At 35.2% G+C, this 17,074-nt stretch overlaps 1 protein-coding gene across 1 annotated transcript; it reads left to right on the top strand.

Moving 5' to 3' along the window:
* Positions 1 to 5,571: 5,571 nt before the first annotated feature.
* On the top strand, positions 5,572 to 6,510 carry LOC124228415 (olfactory receptor 1020-like). The gene has a single exon (XM_046642908.1). The coding sequence runs from the start codon at positions 5,572 to 5,574 to the stop codon at positions 6,508 to 6,510; it is 939 nt and encodes a 312-aa protein (XP_046498864.1).
* The last annotated feature ends 10,564 nt before the right edge of the window (positions 6,511 to 17,074 follow it).

The following is a 17,074-nucleotide window of genomic DNA, read 5'->3' as shown; positions in this document are numbered from 1 at the left end:
AGTCATGTTTCACATCATCCTGTTATGTAGAAGAAAATTTATTTTCATATTGATTTTCTTGTGTGATTGCTTTAGAACTTTTTCTGTGTTAAAATAGGTTGTTTAAAATGAAGTCTGATTCTTAATCTCCTGATGTATTAAATGCACATTCATGGGCCTATATGATGAATCAACATAGTCGGGAAGAGTACCATCTGGAAAAGTATCAAATTACTTGAAATTGGCTAATCTGCGTTTAAGTTCTAATTTCAATATTTAGCTTTTCTTGCTCTTAGTTTTCTTGTATATACATTGGTGTCTTTGATTGGTATCCATGCAAACAGATTCTGAGACTGATATTTTCATGAGGGAAGTTTATTGGAGAGTACTACCAGGAACAATACCTGTAAGGAAGTTAGGGAATCAAAATTGTGTAGCAAAAGTTGAATTGTGATGAAGTTGCAAAAAAGTACTCAACCAACACCACATGGAGCTCTGGAGCTGAGATGATCCTTCAAAGATATCCTAAATTGTGGATAAAGGGCCAGTACATCCTTGATGACCAGTTTTGGATATGGATCACCCACTGGGAAGCAGTGTAATCTTGGGCATGGCAATGCCTTTAAGCAGGGACATTCTAAGATCAGAACTCAGCTGTGAAGTGTCAGTTGCCAATTTACTTGGAAGCTGAGGACATAAATACTTCAACCCTTTAAGGCAGATTTGGGTGGTGTACCAAGCAACCATTATACATAGTAACACTATTTCACTCATATGGATGTCAGGAGTACCAAATAAGATACAAGAAAGAGTCTTGTGAGGTGTTATAATAATATGAGTATCACAGCAATTAACAGAGCAATAGGCTACTGACTTTTTGAGTTAATTGGAATATTTTGAAGGTAGTAATCTTTGTATTTTAACTTTTTAATCTCTCCCTCTCCCAAAGTTTTACCTAGTTTTCAATAAAAATTGATAAAATTAAGTTACCTATTTGTTGCTCATGGTAGTGGAGTGGGAGGAATGTCAATGTTGGAGCAATGGGGAAACAACCTTCTTTGATGAGAAGGGATGTTGAAAGAAGCCTAATGATTTGAAATCAGGTAAATGTTTACTCCCTATTTCTTTCCATTCCACTATCCACTGAAGACCATGAGGGAGAGCACCAGTGCCCTGCATGCTCCAAGTGAGAACTCCTCACCCCTGAAAAACTTAGAGACCACAAAGGAAGAGTCAACTCATCCTGTCCACTCTGAACAGTCCTCCCATCTCCTTAAAACTTCCATGTTAAACTGTTAACCAAGGTTTCTCTCAAAGACATTCAAAACTGTATGATGGCTGGCATCCTCCCTCATGTTCCCTTTCATTTTGACTTACCAACTATAATATCCATCCTTTAACTGCTTCTTGTTCACCAATCTAAGAAAAATGACATTTTATCCTTTTTCATCACTACTCTTACATCTACATTTCACTCATTGCCCAACTGAGATTCCATGGTCTATCATGTAATGACTCATTCTTAATCACTCTCAATTTCATGGTTCTACTTTTTCTCCATCCTAGTCATCTGTTTAAATCCCAATTTAGTTAAACTTAATTGTTTCTTCTTTCTGCCCTCCACTTAAGCTGCTTAGTGCAATTAGAGAAAATCCCTCAGAACTTCACTCTGTTGCTGATCTTGCCTCATATTTCATCCTCCAAAATGGAAACAATTAAGTAATATCATCCCCATCTTACCACCTCTAAATCTTTATGCATATGCTTTTTCTCCCACCTGTCATAATGGATAATATATCCCTGCTTTTACCTAAGACCAGTTTTTTCACAACTTTGGAGCTTTCCATGAACTTTACCTAAAAAATTATATCTCTACTTTACCCAAGAATCTATTTCTCAAACTCTGCTGGAATATTCTCATTTTTTTACAAACATCATCAGGTATCACTCTTCTTAATAATTTCCTTGGCCTAAAGTCCCATCTAGTCACAAACTTATTTCTCTGCTCCCTTTACAATTAATCTTTCAAATGAACTACCTCTAGTAATTGTTTCTACTTCTTCCAACCCCATAATATATTCCAGTTGTATTTCTTGTCAAAGACACGTGAGATCTTAACACTACTTCATGCAAAGATTGCTCTTCTATCTTACTTTTATTTCATATCTCAGGAGGATTACCGTGGTTAATTCCTTCAGCTACCCAAAATAAAACACCTTTTTAGGTTTCTGTATCACCTTAATCTTCTCATTTTCCTTCTCCTTCCACTGTCATTTCTTGTCAGATAACTTTAATAGCTCTTCCTCCTTCTCGTGCTGGTTTCCAAATCTTGGAGCCAAAGACTTAAATCTTTACATTGGTTCATTAGTACTATGGTTCTCCATCTGTGCCCACTTCTTAGGTGATCTAAGAGGTCTGCAGTGCTCCAGAAATCCATATCTCCAGCTCTGACCCCTCACTTGAGTTCCAGATTAGTATATTGAATTGATAACCTGACATCTAGGGATATTTGACAAAAGGATTTTGATAAAAGGATTAAGAAATTAGCTTTCCTTACTTAGTTATCATACTCATACATCTATAAAAGAATCATACCTGTTACACTCTTAGGAGTATCTGCATCCTAGCATCATACATAATACCCATATGTCATTGGGCTTAAAATATCCTTTTCCGTGTTAAGTAATAAAATATATTTTCTGTTATACTTCCTTAGTTTGTGCTGGGAACAAGAAAATGGACACCTTTTATATCTTTATTTACTCATAATGTTTTCAAAAAGTATTCATTGATATACAGAAAACTGCACATTTTAATGTCTATAATTTGGGCATATGCATACTTCAGTAAAGCTATTAAAACAATATTAATGAAAAACTAACACGTAACATATATTGGAGATATAACAGGTAAGAAAACTGAAAATGATCTCGTATAACTTATATTCGAGTGAGGAAGACTTCATTGTTTATACCAAATGTGCATATGTGTAGGCATAGTGGTGTGTATGTGTTTGACATGGATATGCGTGGTGCTTTGAAGAAAAATAAAGGAGTCAACAAAATAGGGAGTGGTTGCATCAGAGAGGATACTGCCTGCTCTGTAAAACAAATTCACTAAATATTTGTTGAATGAATTAACTAATGAATGCCATGTAAACTGTATTCTAGTCAAAATGAATAGGAATCCTATTTTAAGTGGAATTCTGAAGTTTGGAGGCAGGATTTGACCTATCCTGTAACATTTAATTCAAGGTCATGCTCAATGGAGTCTCAGAATCTTGACATCGTTTTTGCACTTCTCTAAATGTCTAATTTACTCTCCAGGGATTAAGTGGTTCTCTGGAGAGAATGTAGTTCAATTATCAGTGAAAAATAAATGCATATTTTAATTTTGGATTAGCACATTTCAAGCTTTAGACTTTTCAGCATTTTTCAGAGACTAAATCTCAAGAGAATGATCTCAGTTTTAAAAAGGCTGACTTTCTGCCTTGGATTCAGAAGGAGCATTTTCTACTCTTTGTTGAATTAATTAATGATGTGTTGATTCTTTCATAGCTTATACCACTTATATTTTCATTGAAGCTATAAATTTCACATTGTATGACAGAAAACTTACATTCCTCCAAAAACCAACAAATAAAACAAAACTAATAAACACCATCACTCCCAGTGAATAATTCTCAAGGACAAAAGGTAGGATGATTCAATTTATCTCAAAATCTTCAAGTATACAAAGTTTCGGAGTGGACTCAAAAAATATTCAAGTAATTAAGACTAAATATTTCAATTGGAATATGTATGTCCTAGACACTGAATTTAGTGTTACCAACTAAATGAACATGGATTTTTTTTAATAAGAGAGGGATTTAAGATCTCTAATAACAGATAGGAATTTTATAGAGTAGTCAACATATGCATACACATACATATTGAAATGTACGTATAGATGTATATCTATGTCTATGTATACTTATATATGTGTGTGTGTGTGCAGAGCAGGGAACTTTAATGTTAGAAAGACAAAAACACAGCATATTTAAGACCCTCTAAAGGGCATTAAATAAAATAATTTTGTTCTCTTCTATGCAAAAACTGAGAAAATGTCTACAATTTTCAGCCTTCCTCTTGTGTGTTCTATGCATATATATAGACATACCTATATACATACACATATGTATACACATACACACATATATAAGATCATATATATCATATAGAATATAATTTCATTTATGTCAATTTATATGTTTGTTAAATATATAATGCAAGTGTGTTTGTGTATATTTGCCTAAAGTAGAGCTCTAAAAAATGGCTACACATTTTTAAAAGTGGTTATTTTATAGGGTACTGTTTTAGCTGATTTTAGAGATAGGACAAACAGTTGAAAGACTTTTTCTGTCATCTAGGTGAATGGTGGTGGGGATGACAGTTTAGGAGGTAGTTGGATTACTGAAACAGACTTTTTGAAGGTAGAAGCCAACATAATTATCTAAGCGATTGGTTATGGAGGGTGTACAGAAGAGAAAAGAATGATTTCTCTCTTAATTTTTTGTCTGTTTATTTAATTTCATCTGAGCAAATGGAAGTATGGAGGTACCATGACTTAAGACAGGCAATACTTGTTTGGAGCAAATTAAGGGAGAGCATGAGGAATTCAGCTTTGGGTTATGTTGAGTTGCTATTTGACATTCATGAGGAGATGTGAGTAAGCAATTAAATTGTAAGCCTGGAGTCTGGAAAAGAGGTCAGGGCTGGAAGTATAAATTCAGGAGTTGTAGGTGTATACATGGTATTTGAAGCCATGAAACTGAATAAGCCCACCAAGGTAGAGTGTAAATAGAAGAGGAAAAGATCAAGAATTGAGCTCTGAGCTACTCCAAACTTAAGAGTCAAAGAGAGAGAGGATGAATAAGAAAGAAGAATGAGAAGTAACCCATATGGTATGAAGAAAAGTCAGAGCCTGGTGTCTTGAAAGATTAAGAGAAGAAAGTCTTTCAAGGAATAGTAAGCAATAAACTCTGTCAAATGTTATTGATAAATCAAAAAGATGAGCACAGAGAACTGACCTCTAGGTTTGGCAAAATAAAGACCTGAATGACTTTTATGAGAACAGTTTCCATGGAGTGATGAGGTGAAAGCCTGATTAGAGTGGGCTTAAGACAAAACAGGAAAAACAGAATTGGATACAGCAAATACATTTAACTGTATCAGGTGTTGAATTGCAAAAGCAAATGCAAGGGATTGGATGATAAGTGGTGAAGGCAGAAAGATCAAGGCGGGAGAAGAAAAGAGCTGGGAGTTACAGTAGGATATGGATCAGTAAGGGTTGTTCATTAGAGACCTTACACACACACACTCATTTTTAAATAAAATAGATTACTGTATTTACTTAAGAGATCTCATCTTTTTTTTACTATGATAAGAAAATAAAGAAGTTTAATACACATTATCAAGACATCTTAGAAGTAAACTTACTTATAGCAAACGAAGAACTGCTCGATTTTTCTAGCTTCTTTTTTTTTTTGTATAATTTATTTTCTTGGTTTCTTTCTTACCCTAACACAAAGGTCATCTATTCTGAGATAATAGTATGAGCAACCTCACAGCAGTGACTGAATTTGTTTTCCTGGGATTCAGAAATTATCCAGAGCTACAGTGCCTTCTCTTTATGGTGTTTCTAGTCATCTATATGATCACTCTTTTTGGAAATCTTGGCATGATCCTATTAATCAAGATCGACTCACGTCTCCACACTCCAATGTACTTTTTCCTGAGTAACTTGTCCCTTGTTGACTTCTGTTATTCTTCTGTCATTACTCCTAATATGCTGGTGAATTTCTGGGTGGAGAACCCAGTCATTTCATTTAATGAATGTGCCACTCAATTCTTCTTTTTTGGTTCCTTTGCTGGCATTGAGGGCTTCCTGTTGGCCGTGATGGCCTATGACCGTTACGTGGCCATTTGCAAGCCTCTCCTTTACACAGTCACTATGTCCCCTGATCTTAATGTCCTCCTGGTGTTGGCCACATATCTTGCAGGCTTTATAAATGCTGCCATTCACACTAGGCTCACCTTCCAACTGTCCTTCTGCCGCTCAAATATCATCAACCACTTTTTCTGCGACACTCCACCCCTCCTGAGACTCTCTTGTTCTGACACACATGTCAATGAGGTTTTCAATTTTGCTTTTGCCAGTTTTAATGAACTGAGCTGCCTCCTGACTATTGTCATTTCTTATCTCTACATCCTCATTTCCATATTAAGGATCCAGTCTGTTGAGGGGAGGCACAAAGCCTTCTCCACATGTGCTTCCCACTTGATGGTGGTCACCATATTCTTTGGCACAATCCTGTTCATGTATCTGAGCCCCAGTTCCAGCTACTCAATGGAGCAAGACAAAGTGGTATCTGTGTTTTATACAGTGGTCATTCCCATGTTAAATCCTTTCATCTATAGTCTGAGAAACAAGGAAGTTAAAGCTTCCTTAGGTAAAATTTTTAAAACAACCTCGTTTTACTTTTGTACTTAGAATCATCAAAGCATGGGATTTGAGAATTCTGAGGGAACTTAGAAATGACCAAACCCACCTCCATTGACACTGGCTTCATTTCATTATGTCATATGATTTTTGGATAGTGGAGTTGGACAAACCGTCCTAGGCATCCTGGGGAATAAGATCACTTTGTATACATCCCACTTATTCCACACAACATCTATACTTGAAAATAAACAAATATCCCATTTCATTTCCTCATTCAGAGGTATAAAACCCAACACAAAATTGCTGAGGCCCAGCCCCATGGTCGTGTGGTTAAATTCCATGCACTCTGCTTCTCTGGCCCAGGTTTGCAGGTTCAGATCCCAGGTGTGGACCTACTCCATTCATCAGCCATGCTGTGGAGGAATCTTGCATACAAAATAGAGGAATATTGGCATGGCTGTTAGCTTAAGGCTAATTTTCTTCAAGAAAAACAGGAGGAGGATTGGTGAGGGATGTTGGCTTAAGGTAAATCTTCCTCACCAAAAAAACAAGGTAGCTGAGGCAGGAAAAGACTAAGTGGCAGGAGGAATGACCCTATTTTCTTCCCTGTTCCATCACTCTACTATTAGAGGTAGCATATGTAACTGCCAGAGGACAGGCAATAAGGAGTAGGCTGAGCCAGAATATGGCCAAAGGACTAAAACAGGGCTTAGAGACTCCCTCTTGTTCCTAGTGAACTAGAGAGAAATACCAGAACTAAATCCTGGTAGAGGTGCTGAGGTCAAGTGTTTCTTACCTGGACAAATCAGGTAGACCCCTGAGAGCATAATGGGAACCAATCACAGGGTATATATGAGGGGGAACCAAAGAGCAAAGACACCAAGGATCAAGGAGTGGAAATTTCTGTGGTTTAGAAAACAGGAATTCTTCATAATTCCTGAAGATCAAGTGTCATGTTGTTTGATCTTTGAATGGGTAAGCAGTTTATACTTAAAGAGCTAGAGCAAGGTGGATATCCTTTCCATAACATCTTAGCAAATAACCATACATACCTATTTTACTGCTGGCTGCATGTTGATTGGAACAAGTTTAAAGCTTTCCATCAGTTTGACTGATATTTTCATAAGTGGGATATTTCCCCAGTAGGACTGGATTTTCTTTAAAGACAGTGACCACTGACATCTGAACATAAAGTGTTTTAAACTGGTTAGGAATCAGTAAAATATACTAAATATGATCCTAGTATATCCCTTTCTCATCTTAAGATTGATTGTCATCCTCATAGAAAAGTAGCCAGTTAAAAGAGACTAAGGAATAATTTTGCTTTCAGCTACAGTCTATGATTTTTTATAAGAAATTAAACCCAGAACTTATCATTTAATACTCCCTTTTCTGCTTTTCAGTCATTGTATATTAAAAAGGCATAATTTTCTTGCTTATCCAATGGTTTTTGTCCATCTTACAGTTGTTGTTATAAAGAGTTCTTCATATTTTAGACACAGCACAAGTATTATCCCCTTTATGTTTGTTCCTGGCCCTCCCTTGTCCTTCCTAAAGCAAACAGTTACACATCACCATTTGTGTAATTCTAAGGATATTGCAACACTAATCAAGCTTTACTCACAGAAAAAATCATAAAAATGCAGTGTAATGCTTTCCAACATAGACTGAGTGCTCCTTGAGAAAATAAACCTCTTCGCATCTATCTTTATATTTCCATGCCTTCATAGCAGGCCATCAATAAAGGTTTTAGAATTAAAAAAGAATCATTCCAGTGGAAGACACAGGGAGAAGGAAGACAAAGTGTTGCTTCTGGCATCTGGAACTGAAAGTATTCAATAACCAAAATTTCAAAAAGTCAATGTTAGAAAATAAAAATTACCTTATACCTGGCTGGATATCGTTCTATTCTTTTTAAAACAACCTGTACTATCTTCTTTGAAACTAAACATTTTAATAAACAGATGATATTTCAGAGTCCTGTGTCTTTCATTTTGCATAAAATAAATGTGATTTCAACATATAGTAATAGTACCTTTTCAATGAAGGAACACAATAATGGATTCAAACTAGCACAGCCCTGGAATACTCAGTACCACCATATCTTTCCGTCTTTCTCTCTCTTTATCTCTTTGTCTCTCATTTCCTCTCTCATTATGGATTCACTTATTCTCTTTCACAGACTTTTCACATGATAGCCTCACATTTGTATAGTTTAGACTGACTGCATCACAGGTAAGTCTCTTTCTCTTTAGAAAGGACAACTGTTGCCTGAAATTGTTAACATGCAAAGAACATGATCTGCTCACCATGACACAAAATCCAATCATCAAGAGGCAAGATGGTGGCAGAGAAAGGACGTTTATTACATCCTGCTTGCATGGGGGATAATGTCTGGCTAATGTCCAAAAGAACCATCTTAAGGAGGGCACAGAATCTTGAAGCAGTTATATAGTCCATTGGGTTACAGGGGTGTGGGTTAGAAAGGTTGACCCTCTGGTGTTACAGACTGGGAGTGGCCACACTGGATAGACTCTTTATCCAGGGGTCATCACATTCCTAAGGAAGTCAAAAGAACAAAGTTCTTGTCTTATTGCGACTGGGAGGTACATGCATAAGCAGGGATCATTAAACCTACAGAACAGTTAGATCTCCTGAGGGTGCCTATCCAGCTGGATCAGTTAGTCAGAGGTCATTCAAAGTTACAATATGGTTTCTTTTCTACAATATGGCTTCCCTTATGTCAACCTTGTGTTGAGCGGCTATCAAAATGGCTCATGATTTCATTGTATGTAGGTGTGCGGGGGTATGTATGTATCTGCATGTGTGTATATGTTGGTGGTAGGGGTGGGGTCATGAATTGTCAGAAGAAATCTTGCTCTACAGTAGCTACTGCATTCCACTGTACATTTGCTCAGTAAAATTAACTTCCTTATCTATCCATTGCTCATTTAATTTGCAAACCCCCGGTGTAAGCAGCCTTGCTGTATGCTGTTTATACCTCAACAAGAATGTTACAACTAATGTTAACTCTATTTGTAGATGGGTTAGATGTTTTTCCATGTGACGCAATTTGTGGAATCCTTTTTTCAAGCATATTTGCAATACTGCCTATCATAGTGCCTAGAATTCAGCTGATAGAAAAATACAAGTATGTTTGGTGATTTCAGCACACTGAGTTGCAATGCTGACCAACATTATGTTAAAAGTGATTGGCTTGAGATCGCTTTTCACATAATGAAATGGTCAGGATCCATCCAACTAGCAGATTAAAATCATTACAATTTGGCTTATTAAGCCTATGTGGGGGAGGAAGACAAATCCTCTACCCTCATGGTCCTTCTGACTAGGCTATGAATTAAATTGACATGAGACAGAATAAGAGGAGAAAATCAAAGAAGCTTTATAACATGTATACATGAGAGAAACTCAGGAAAACTGAGCAATTCAACAAAATGGCTTAGCTGCCAGCTTAAATATTACTTTCAGCTAAAGGCAAAAAAGGATGTTGGGGGTAGTGCTTTGGGATTTCAGAGGGGATGAAAACAATTTACACAGAAATGGAAATGCAAATGTTTGTTAAACAAGTTTTGCTGGGCCAAAAATGGGCTTGTTGGTGCATTTTTATCACAGCTATTTTACATTATACGATAGCTATCTTGTGGTATTAACTCCTTCCAGGAACAAGCGTTCTATGTTAAATTCTTTTAGACAGTTTGGGGGAAGGTCAAATGTTCTTCCTGAGTTTTCTGAGCCTTTATTGTCTTCAGCTCAAAATAATCCCCATATCAGAGTGATGCATCTTGGGAAGGCCTGCCCCCCAACACCTGCTTGCTGACTGCTTATTCTAATCTATTTAAAATCAAAACCCACAAGCCAGAAGCTTCCTAGTCTGTTTGTAATTGTTACACATAAATGTTTGAACTAACTACCAGCCAGACCCTCCTTATGGGATAGAAAGTTAGGAAAATATCAGGCCGTAAGTCATTACAGAAGACATGATATTTAGACTAAAACTTGGAAAACGCAACTCTTGCTCCTTTGGTTTTTCTATGGTTCCTAGATTTGAGATTTCATGTGCTTTTGCCTTTATGCTTATATCAGACTGCCTGATAACATAAATATCATCTTTGACTATTATATTAATCATTTAGTGTGCCTGATTCTCAAAGAAAATGCAATTTGTGTGATGGATAGATTTTTAAAATTAATTGGCCCCATCAGCCTGGGTAAAAACTCGTTGGGGCTCTATCTCCACAGAGAAAGCCCATAAGTAGTTAGCTTGGCAAGCCCTGTTGATTGCTTAAAACTCTCTTTCTGACTACTTCTTTTCCATCTCACCCTCCTCCTTCCCCTCCTTTTCCTCCTGCTTCTTCTCTCCTCCTTCTTTTCCTGCCTTACCCCTACCCTGTCCCACGCTTCAGTGATGTTGGGAACAAAAACGGGCAAGAGATGAAAGATACACCATGGCATAGCGGTTAAGTTTGTGTGCGCCACTTTGGTGGCCTGGGTTTGCAGGTTCCTGGAAGCAGACCTACACACTACTCATGAAGCCATGCTGTGGCACCATCCCACATACAAAATAGAGGAAGATTGCCACAGATGTTAGCTCAATGACTGTCTTCCTCAAGGAAAAAAATAAAAGAATAAAAAGATAAACCAACTGGCTTTCTACATTCCATTCTTGAATTAATTTGTAAAAAAACACTCTAGTGAAGAATGTATTTGAGGAAAACTTTAGCTTTCAGTGTGTAAGCTTTTGGTGTGCATTAATCTATAGTACAAAGAGCCCTTATAATATTGTGCCTTGCATTTTTCTTTTTAAATCAGTACCTCAGTATTAAAAAAAGAAGTGCATAATTTGATCTTCTTGACGCTAAGGGAAGCAAAATTTATCTTTAAATCATCCTTATGGAGGTAAATTCACTCTCAATAAAATGTAGAAATTTTAAATGTACAATTTAATGCAGTTTGACAAATGTGCATAGCCACTTGGTCACAATTCCAGTTTTCAAGGTTACTGTGCATCTGGGGAGAGGACGTGGGAATAGCATAAGTAAAAATTGCCATGAAGATCACTCGTCTTAGCATGATTCTGTCTTTTTACTGGAATAAACTCTCGTAGAATTTGCTGTCAACCCTTGGTTAATTTCCAGCACTTTGAAAAAGTCCACTCAGATTACTTTTGCCAGTGTTCTCTTTACTTTTATGGAGGAGCAGGTTTTGAGAAGTCACTATCCTACCATTCAGGAAATTGATCCCCCTCTCCATATAATGTTTTTTGAGACTCATTTAAAGTGTATGGGTAGTTTGTTCATTTTTACTTCTGCATAGTAGAACATTATATGTATACGTATACATTATATGTATATGTATACATTATGTATACGTATACATTATATGTATACGTATCAATTTGTTTATGCATCCACTAATATGCATTTGAGTTTCTTCGTGGATATGTGTATTCTTTTCTCTTGGATAAATACTTAAGGGTAGAATTTCTGGGTCATAATGTCTTTAAGAAATTGTAACTTTATAAAAATTTCATAAGGAACTACCAGTTTTCCGAAGTAGTTGAGTTAGTTTACATTTCATCAAGTAGTGTATTATGAGAGCTCTAGTTGCGTCACATTGTTTCTGTCAATCCTTTTAATTCTTGATATTGATGTGAATGTGAAGTAGTATCTCATTTTAGCTATAATTTGTGTTTCCTTGACTATTATAGATATTGAAATTCTTTTCATGCAGTTATTGGATATTTATATATCTTTTTTTTTTTTTTGAGGAATATTAGGCCTGAGCTAACATCTGCCACCAATTCTCCTCTTTTGTGCTGAGGAAAACTGGCACAGAGCTAACATCTGTACCTATCTTCCTCTACTTTATATATGGGATGCCTGCCACAGCATGACTTGACAAGCCTTGCATAGGTCCGCACTTGGGATCTGAACGGGCGAACCCCATGCTGCCAAAGCAGAACATCCAAACTTGTCCACTGTGCCACTGGACTGGCCCTTCGTATATCTTTTTTTATGAAGTGTCTGTATACATTTTTGCTTTTTTAAATTTAATTGTCTAGCTGTATTTTGATCAATGAATTTTGGAAGATCTTTATGTATTTTGATATATAAAGTCCTTGTCAGAATTACTTAATGAGAATATTCTTCATAGTCTGTGTCTGGCCTTTTCATTATCTTAACATTATTTTTTATGAGTGCTTGTTTTGAAATTTGATGACATAAAATATATATATTTTTTGTTTTATATCTAGTGATTTTCTGTCCTTCCTAGTAAATTCTTGGTTACTTCAAAATCATGAAGACATTCTTCTATAATTTTTTATCCTGGAGAACTTTTACATTTAGTATTTACATTTAGTCCTATGATCCATGTCAAATTAATATTGGAGTATTAAAGCATGATGTGATATAGGAATTAAAATTAAATTTTGCTATACAGATATTCAATTGTTCCAGCAACATTACCCATTGAAACCCCTTTGTACCCTTGTTCAAAAATCCACTGACTATACATAAGTGGATATATTTCTGGATTCTCCATTCTGTGCTGTTAATCTATTTGTTATCCTTAGATCCACACATTGCTTTGAGAGCTGTAACTTCTTACTAACTCTTGAAATTAGGCAGTGTAGATAATTCGATAATTTTTATTTTCTCTCAAAAGTGCTTTGGCTAATTTGTCTTTTTTATATCTATATATATTTTAGAATCCATTTACTGATTATTGAAAATATAAGCTTGCTGAAATGTTGACTGGACTGGCATTAAAACTATTGTTCAATTTAGGAACAGTTGACAACTTAATATTGAATTGATGAATAAATGAAAAGTAATGGGATATATTGGAGAATATAAGGCAGATATTCCTGTCATATATGATGGATACTTTTTGTTCTAATACACTATATAACCACCCCGTACACCCACTTCTTTGGAGTTTTTCCTTCCTTCATGAAGGTACTCTTCCTGGTTATATGTTCCTTAGATCTGACTCATAATAAACTCACCCAAATTTTGATTTATAGATTGATTATGAATTATTTGTGTCAACAGAATATTCCAATCTACAAGTGAGGTATGTCTCTCCATTATTTAGGTCTTCTTTAATTTTTCTCTCTGGCATTCTGTGCTTTTCACTATGTATCTCTTGCACAGTTTTTATTGTATTCATTTCTAAGCAGTTTGTGCTTTTGATGTTATTGTAAGTGATATTTTAAATATTTTAATTGCCAATTGTGGTAGTTTTTTACATTCAAATGTAAATTATTTATGTATATTGACCTTGTAATCATGTCACTTTCCAAAATATACTCAACTTTTCTTTTGCATATACATTTTAGTTTAGTTTCAGGTGTACAACTTCCTGATTTGATATTAGTATGTATTGTGAAAACATCACCACAATAAGTCTAGTCAACCTTTTTTTCATATTTTAAAAGGAGATTCTATGTAAACTATCATGTGATCTGTAAATAATATAGTTTTATTTCTTTTCAAGTCTATATAACTTCATTTCATAGATTGGAACTTCCAGTACAATGTTGAAGCTACTTTAAAAAGATAGCCAATTGAATAATCATAAAAATATAAGTAAGAAACTTACAGTGTCAGAAGGATATTTCCAGCTATCTGACTAGTGTGACATTTGTGTAGCTAAAGTCTTTAGATGTCATTTTAGTAGATATATGCCAACTGGTCATTGCAGTTGAAGCAGAGTGATATTAACTAAAGAATTTATATCTTCAAGTATAATTTAAATAGAGTCCAAAGATAATAAAATAAGAATGCATGAAAGACTTCTTTGAGTTAGTATTATACACTTAGGTAAAATCTGTCCCCTCTAACCTTATTCATTACTCTGATAAATGAACATCAAATTCTTATGTGTGCACTTCTCATCAAGTGATCACATACTGAAAAGTGTGGATACTTTGCCCTTCCAAACCTGAAAGAGCTACTTCATTTCTTTTTGTCTGCCCATTCAGTTACTACTGAGTTAGTCCTATTCTGTGTTGAAAAAAATTTTTGTAAATCATAAGATTATTACAATGTTATTATATATTAAAGTATATCAGAAAACATTTAAATACATACATGCGTTAAGTACTTTAGAACAAATTTTCTTCAAACTAAATGCTGCCATCTGCTTAAAGAAGGGTCAAATCTTCCAGTATTTTTGTGCAAAACAAGAAATCTCCACATTAAAGGGTCAGGAAATGAGGGCTCTGCAATCCCAAAATTAGCTCTTCAATCCTACAAGAAATTTTTCTTTCATGGAAATATTTAAGCAGTAGATTTTACTCTTTAACTTTTATTATTTTGTTTGTTCAAGAAATCAGGAAGAAATAGAGGTACAAATTGAAACAGAGAAATCTTTCCACTTCAATTTGAAAAAAAATTTATGGTAATGCTCAAATATTCTCAAAAGTAGTGAGTTGATAACAATCTATATTTTTATATTGATATATAGCTTTTTCTCACTGACTGACTTCTCACAGTGTAACCCGGTATTTGGAGAGTTAACAAAATCAGAGATGCCTCTCCTCTTGGTCATACTACACTTTGATTCTTTTCATTGTATTGATGTGGAACTATCAGTGCACTGGACAGACTCGTAGCACCAAACAATGTCCAAGTATTCTTTATTTTGCTTTCAATCCTCCTCCTAAATCAGTGATTTCATGAATCATCAATTTTATTCATGATCCTGGCTCTCAATCTCATCTTTGATCCCTAGCCTGTTGATGAAATTAACTCTCTGGGGCAGATTGGCTCCAGTACGAATCCATAATGTCCACCTTCCAAAGGGTCCTCACCTCTGACCAGTACTTCTACATCCTTTATTTGGTTATGTCACCCTTCTGCTCTCCACACTGTTTCTGTTCTCCAAGTCTCTCATCAACTTCATTATCTTTCACCTCACTCTCATTAGATGACTTAACCTCAGTGCTTATAGAGAAATAATAAAGATTTCTGTTGAGAATTCTGTCATCTTTACTATACACAAAAAAACAAAAGCTGTCTGCCCATATTTTCCTCCTTCCATTTTATTAAAGATGATGACTAATTTCTCCATCTGTGCTAAAGATTGCATGTACTCAGTACCAAGCAGGGTACACGATGTTAGGTGTGGACTTTGGCCTCAAAGGAGAATCTAGGATCTCAGAGAACCAAAATAAGGTTATGCCCTTGAGGAACAAAGACTGTTTTAATTGGATTTTTTAGAATGACTTCTAAAATACTCTAGGGAATGTACCCAAGAAATCCATTATAAATCTTCCCATCTTGTTTTTACAAAATATGGTAAGTTAACTTTTACAGGTAGGTCATTTTTACATTTGTTAATGAAAAATACATTTGCTCTTTTGGGTGGAGATTAATATTATCAATGTAAAAAAATTATTTTCATCAGTTCTGTCTGTTTTTTCTATTCATATGTTAATATTTCATGACATCTCTAAAAATTAATTACTATATGCACGCTCTTCTGATGTATATATGAAAACTAAATAAAAATAGCTTTAGGTTGCAATTCTGAGGCATGATTTTTCCAGGCATATCTTACTTTCACAAAGAATTGAGATTCAGTGGCTCTAGGTGGGAGCTAAGGCCACATTTAAACTTGATCTGTATTTCCCTAAACAAATATTTTCATATGTATATTAGTTTGCACAAAAATGATGACCAAAAACTGCCACATTCTTCTCCAGGTATGTGCATTCTTTATCTACTATTCAAATTCTATCTTCTCCAAAAGGCCTTCTTTGAATGGCCATCTAAAAGCATCTCACCTTTGTTTTTCTTCATAATTCTTGCTTCTAACTGACATTACTTTATACATTTTTATCTATGTGTTTAATAGCTGTTCCTCCTCCTACAACACATGCCCCATGAGCGTGGGGAATTTCTTCATTGCTGTAACCCCAGAACCTGGAACAGAAAAAGAAAAAACAATCCTCATAGTGTACATGAAGAAATGAGTGGGTGAATTTGCAAAGCAGAGAGAGTAATTACTCATTCTCTACCTTCTAAGTCATATTTCAAGAGATGAATTCACTAATTCAATGCCTTCTGAATGAAATTAAGGCAGATATTTATGAGTTTCAAGTGAAAATGCTGTACCGAATATTTATTTTCTAGCTTGTATCTGAAAAATAAGATATCAGATGGGGAGGGACCTTTGAAATCCAAATTCGTTCAGTTTTCCACTTGAATGATTCCAATGACCTGCTGTTTTTCATAACCGATTTTAATTTCTATGCTTTTTTTTGCACAAACTTTGAAAAAAATTGACAAATATGGAGTTCTCCTAGATGATAGAAATAAAGGTGTGATTATATATAGAAATATATATATAAACAAGTGAGAAAGGGAGAGTTTGAGATACAGAGAGAAAGAGATATTACAGAGACAGAAGGCAAAAATATTTATGTAGAAGTTCTGATGTGTTTGTTGAAAAAAGAATAATTTCCCCATAGGCGAATAGATCAAAGAGTAAATGATGAAGTGCATGTACTGGGATAAATGGAATAAATGAAGAATCTGGATCAGACAGAACTCTTCACTTTCAGTTTTCAAGGGATAAGAAA

The sequence above is a fragment of the Equus quagga genome, chromosome 17, assembly GCF_021613505.1.
Source record: "Equus quagga isolate Etosha38 chromosome 17, UCLA_HA_Equagga_1.0, whole genome shotgun sequence".
NCBI classification, from domain to species: Eukaryota; Metazoa; Chordata; class Mammalia; order Perissodactyla; family Equidae; genus Equus; species Equus quagga.
The sequence above is the reverse complement of the archived record's forward strand: the minus strand, read 5'-3'. Positions and strand labels throughout refer to the sequence as shown.

What these genes read in the sequence shown, in the direction of transcription:
- LOC124228415 (XM_046642908.1), top strand. Translation starts at nt 5,572, where the DNA reads ATGAGCAACCTCACAGCAGTGACTGAATTTGTTTTCCTGGGATTCAGA.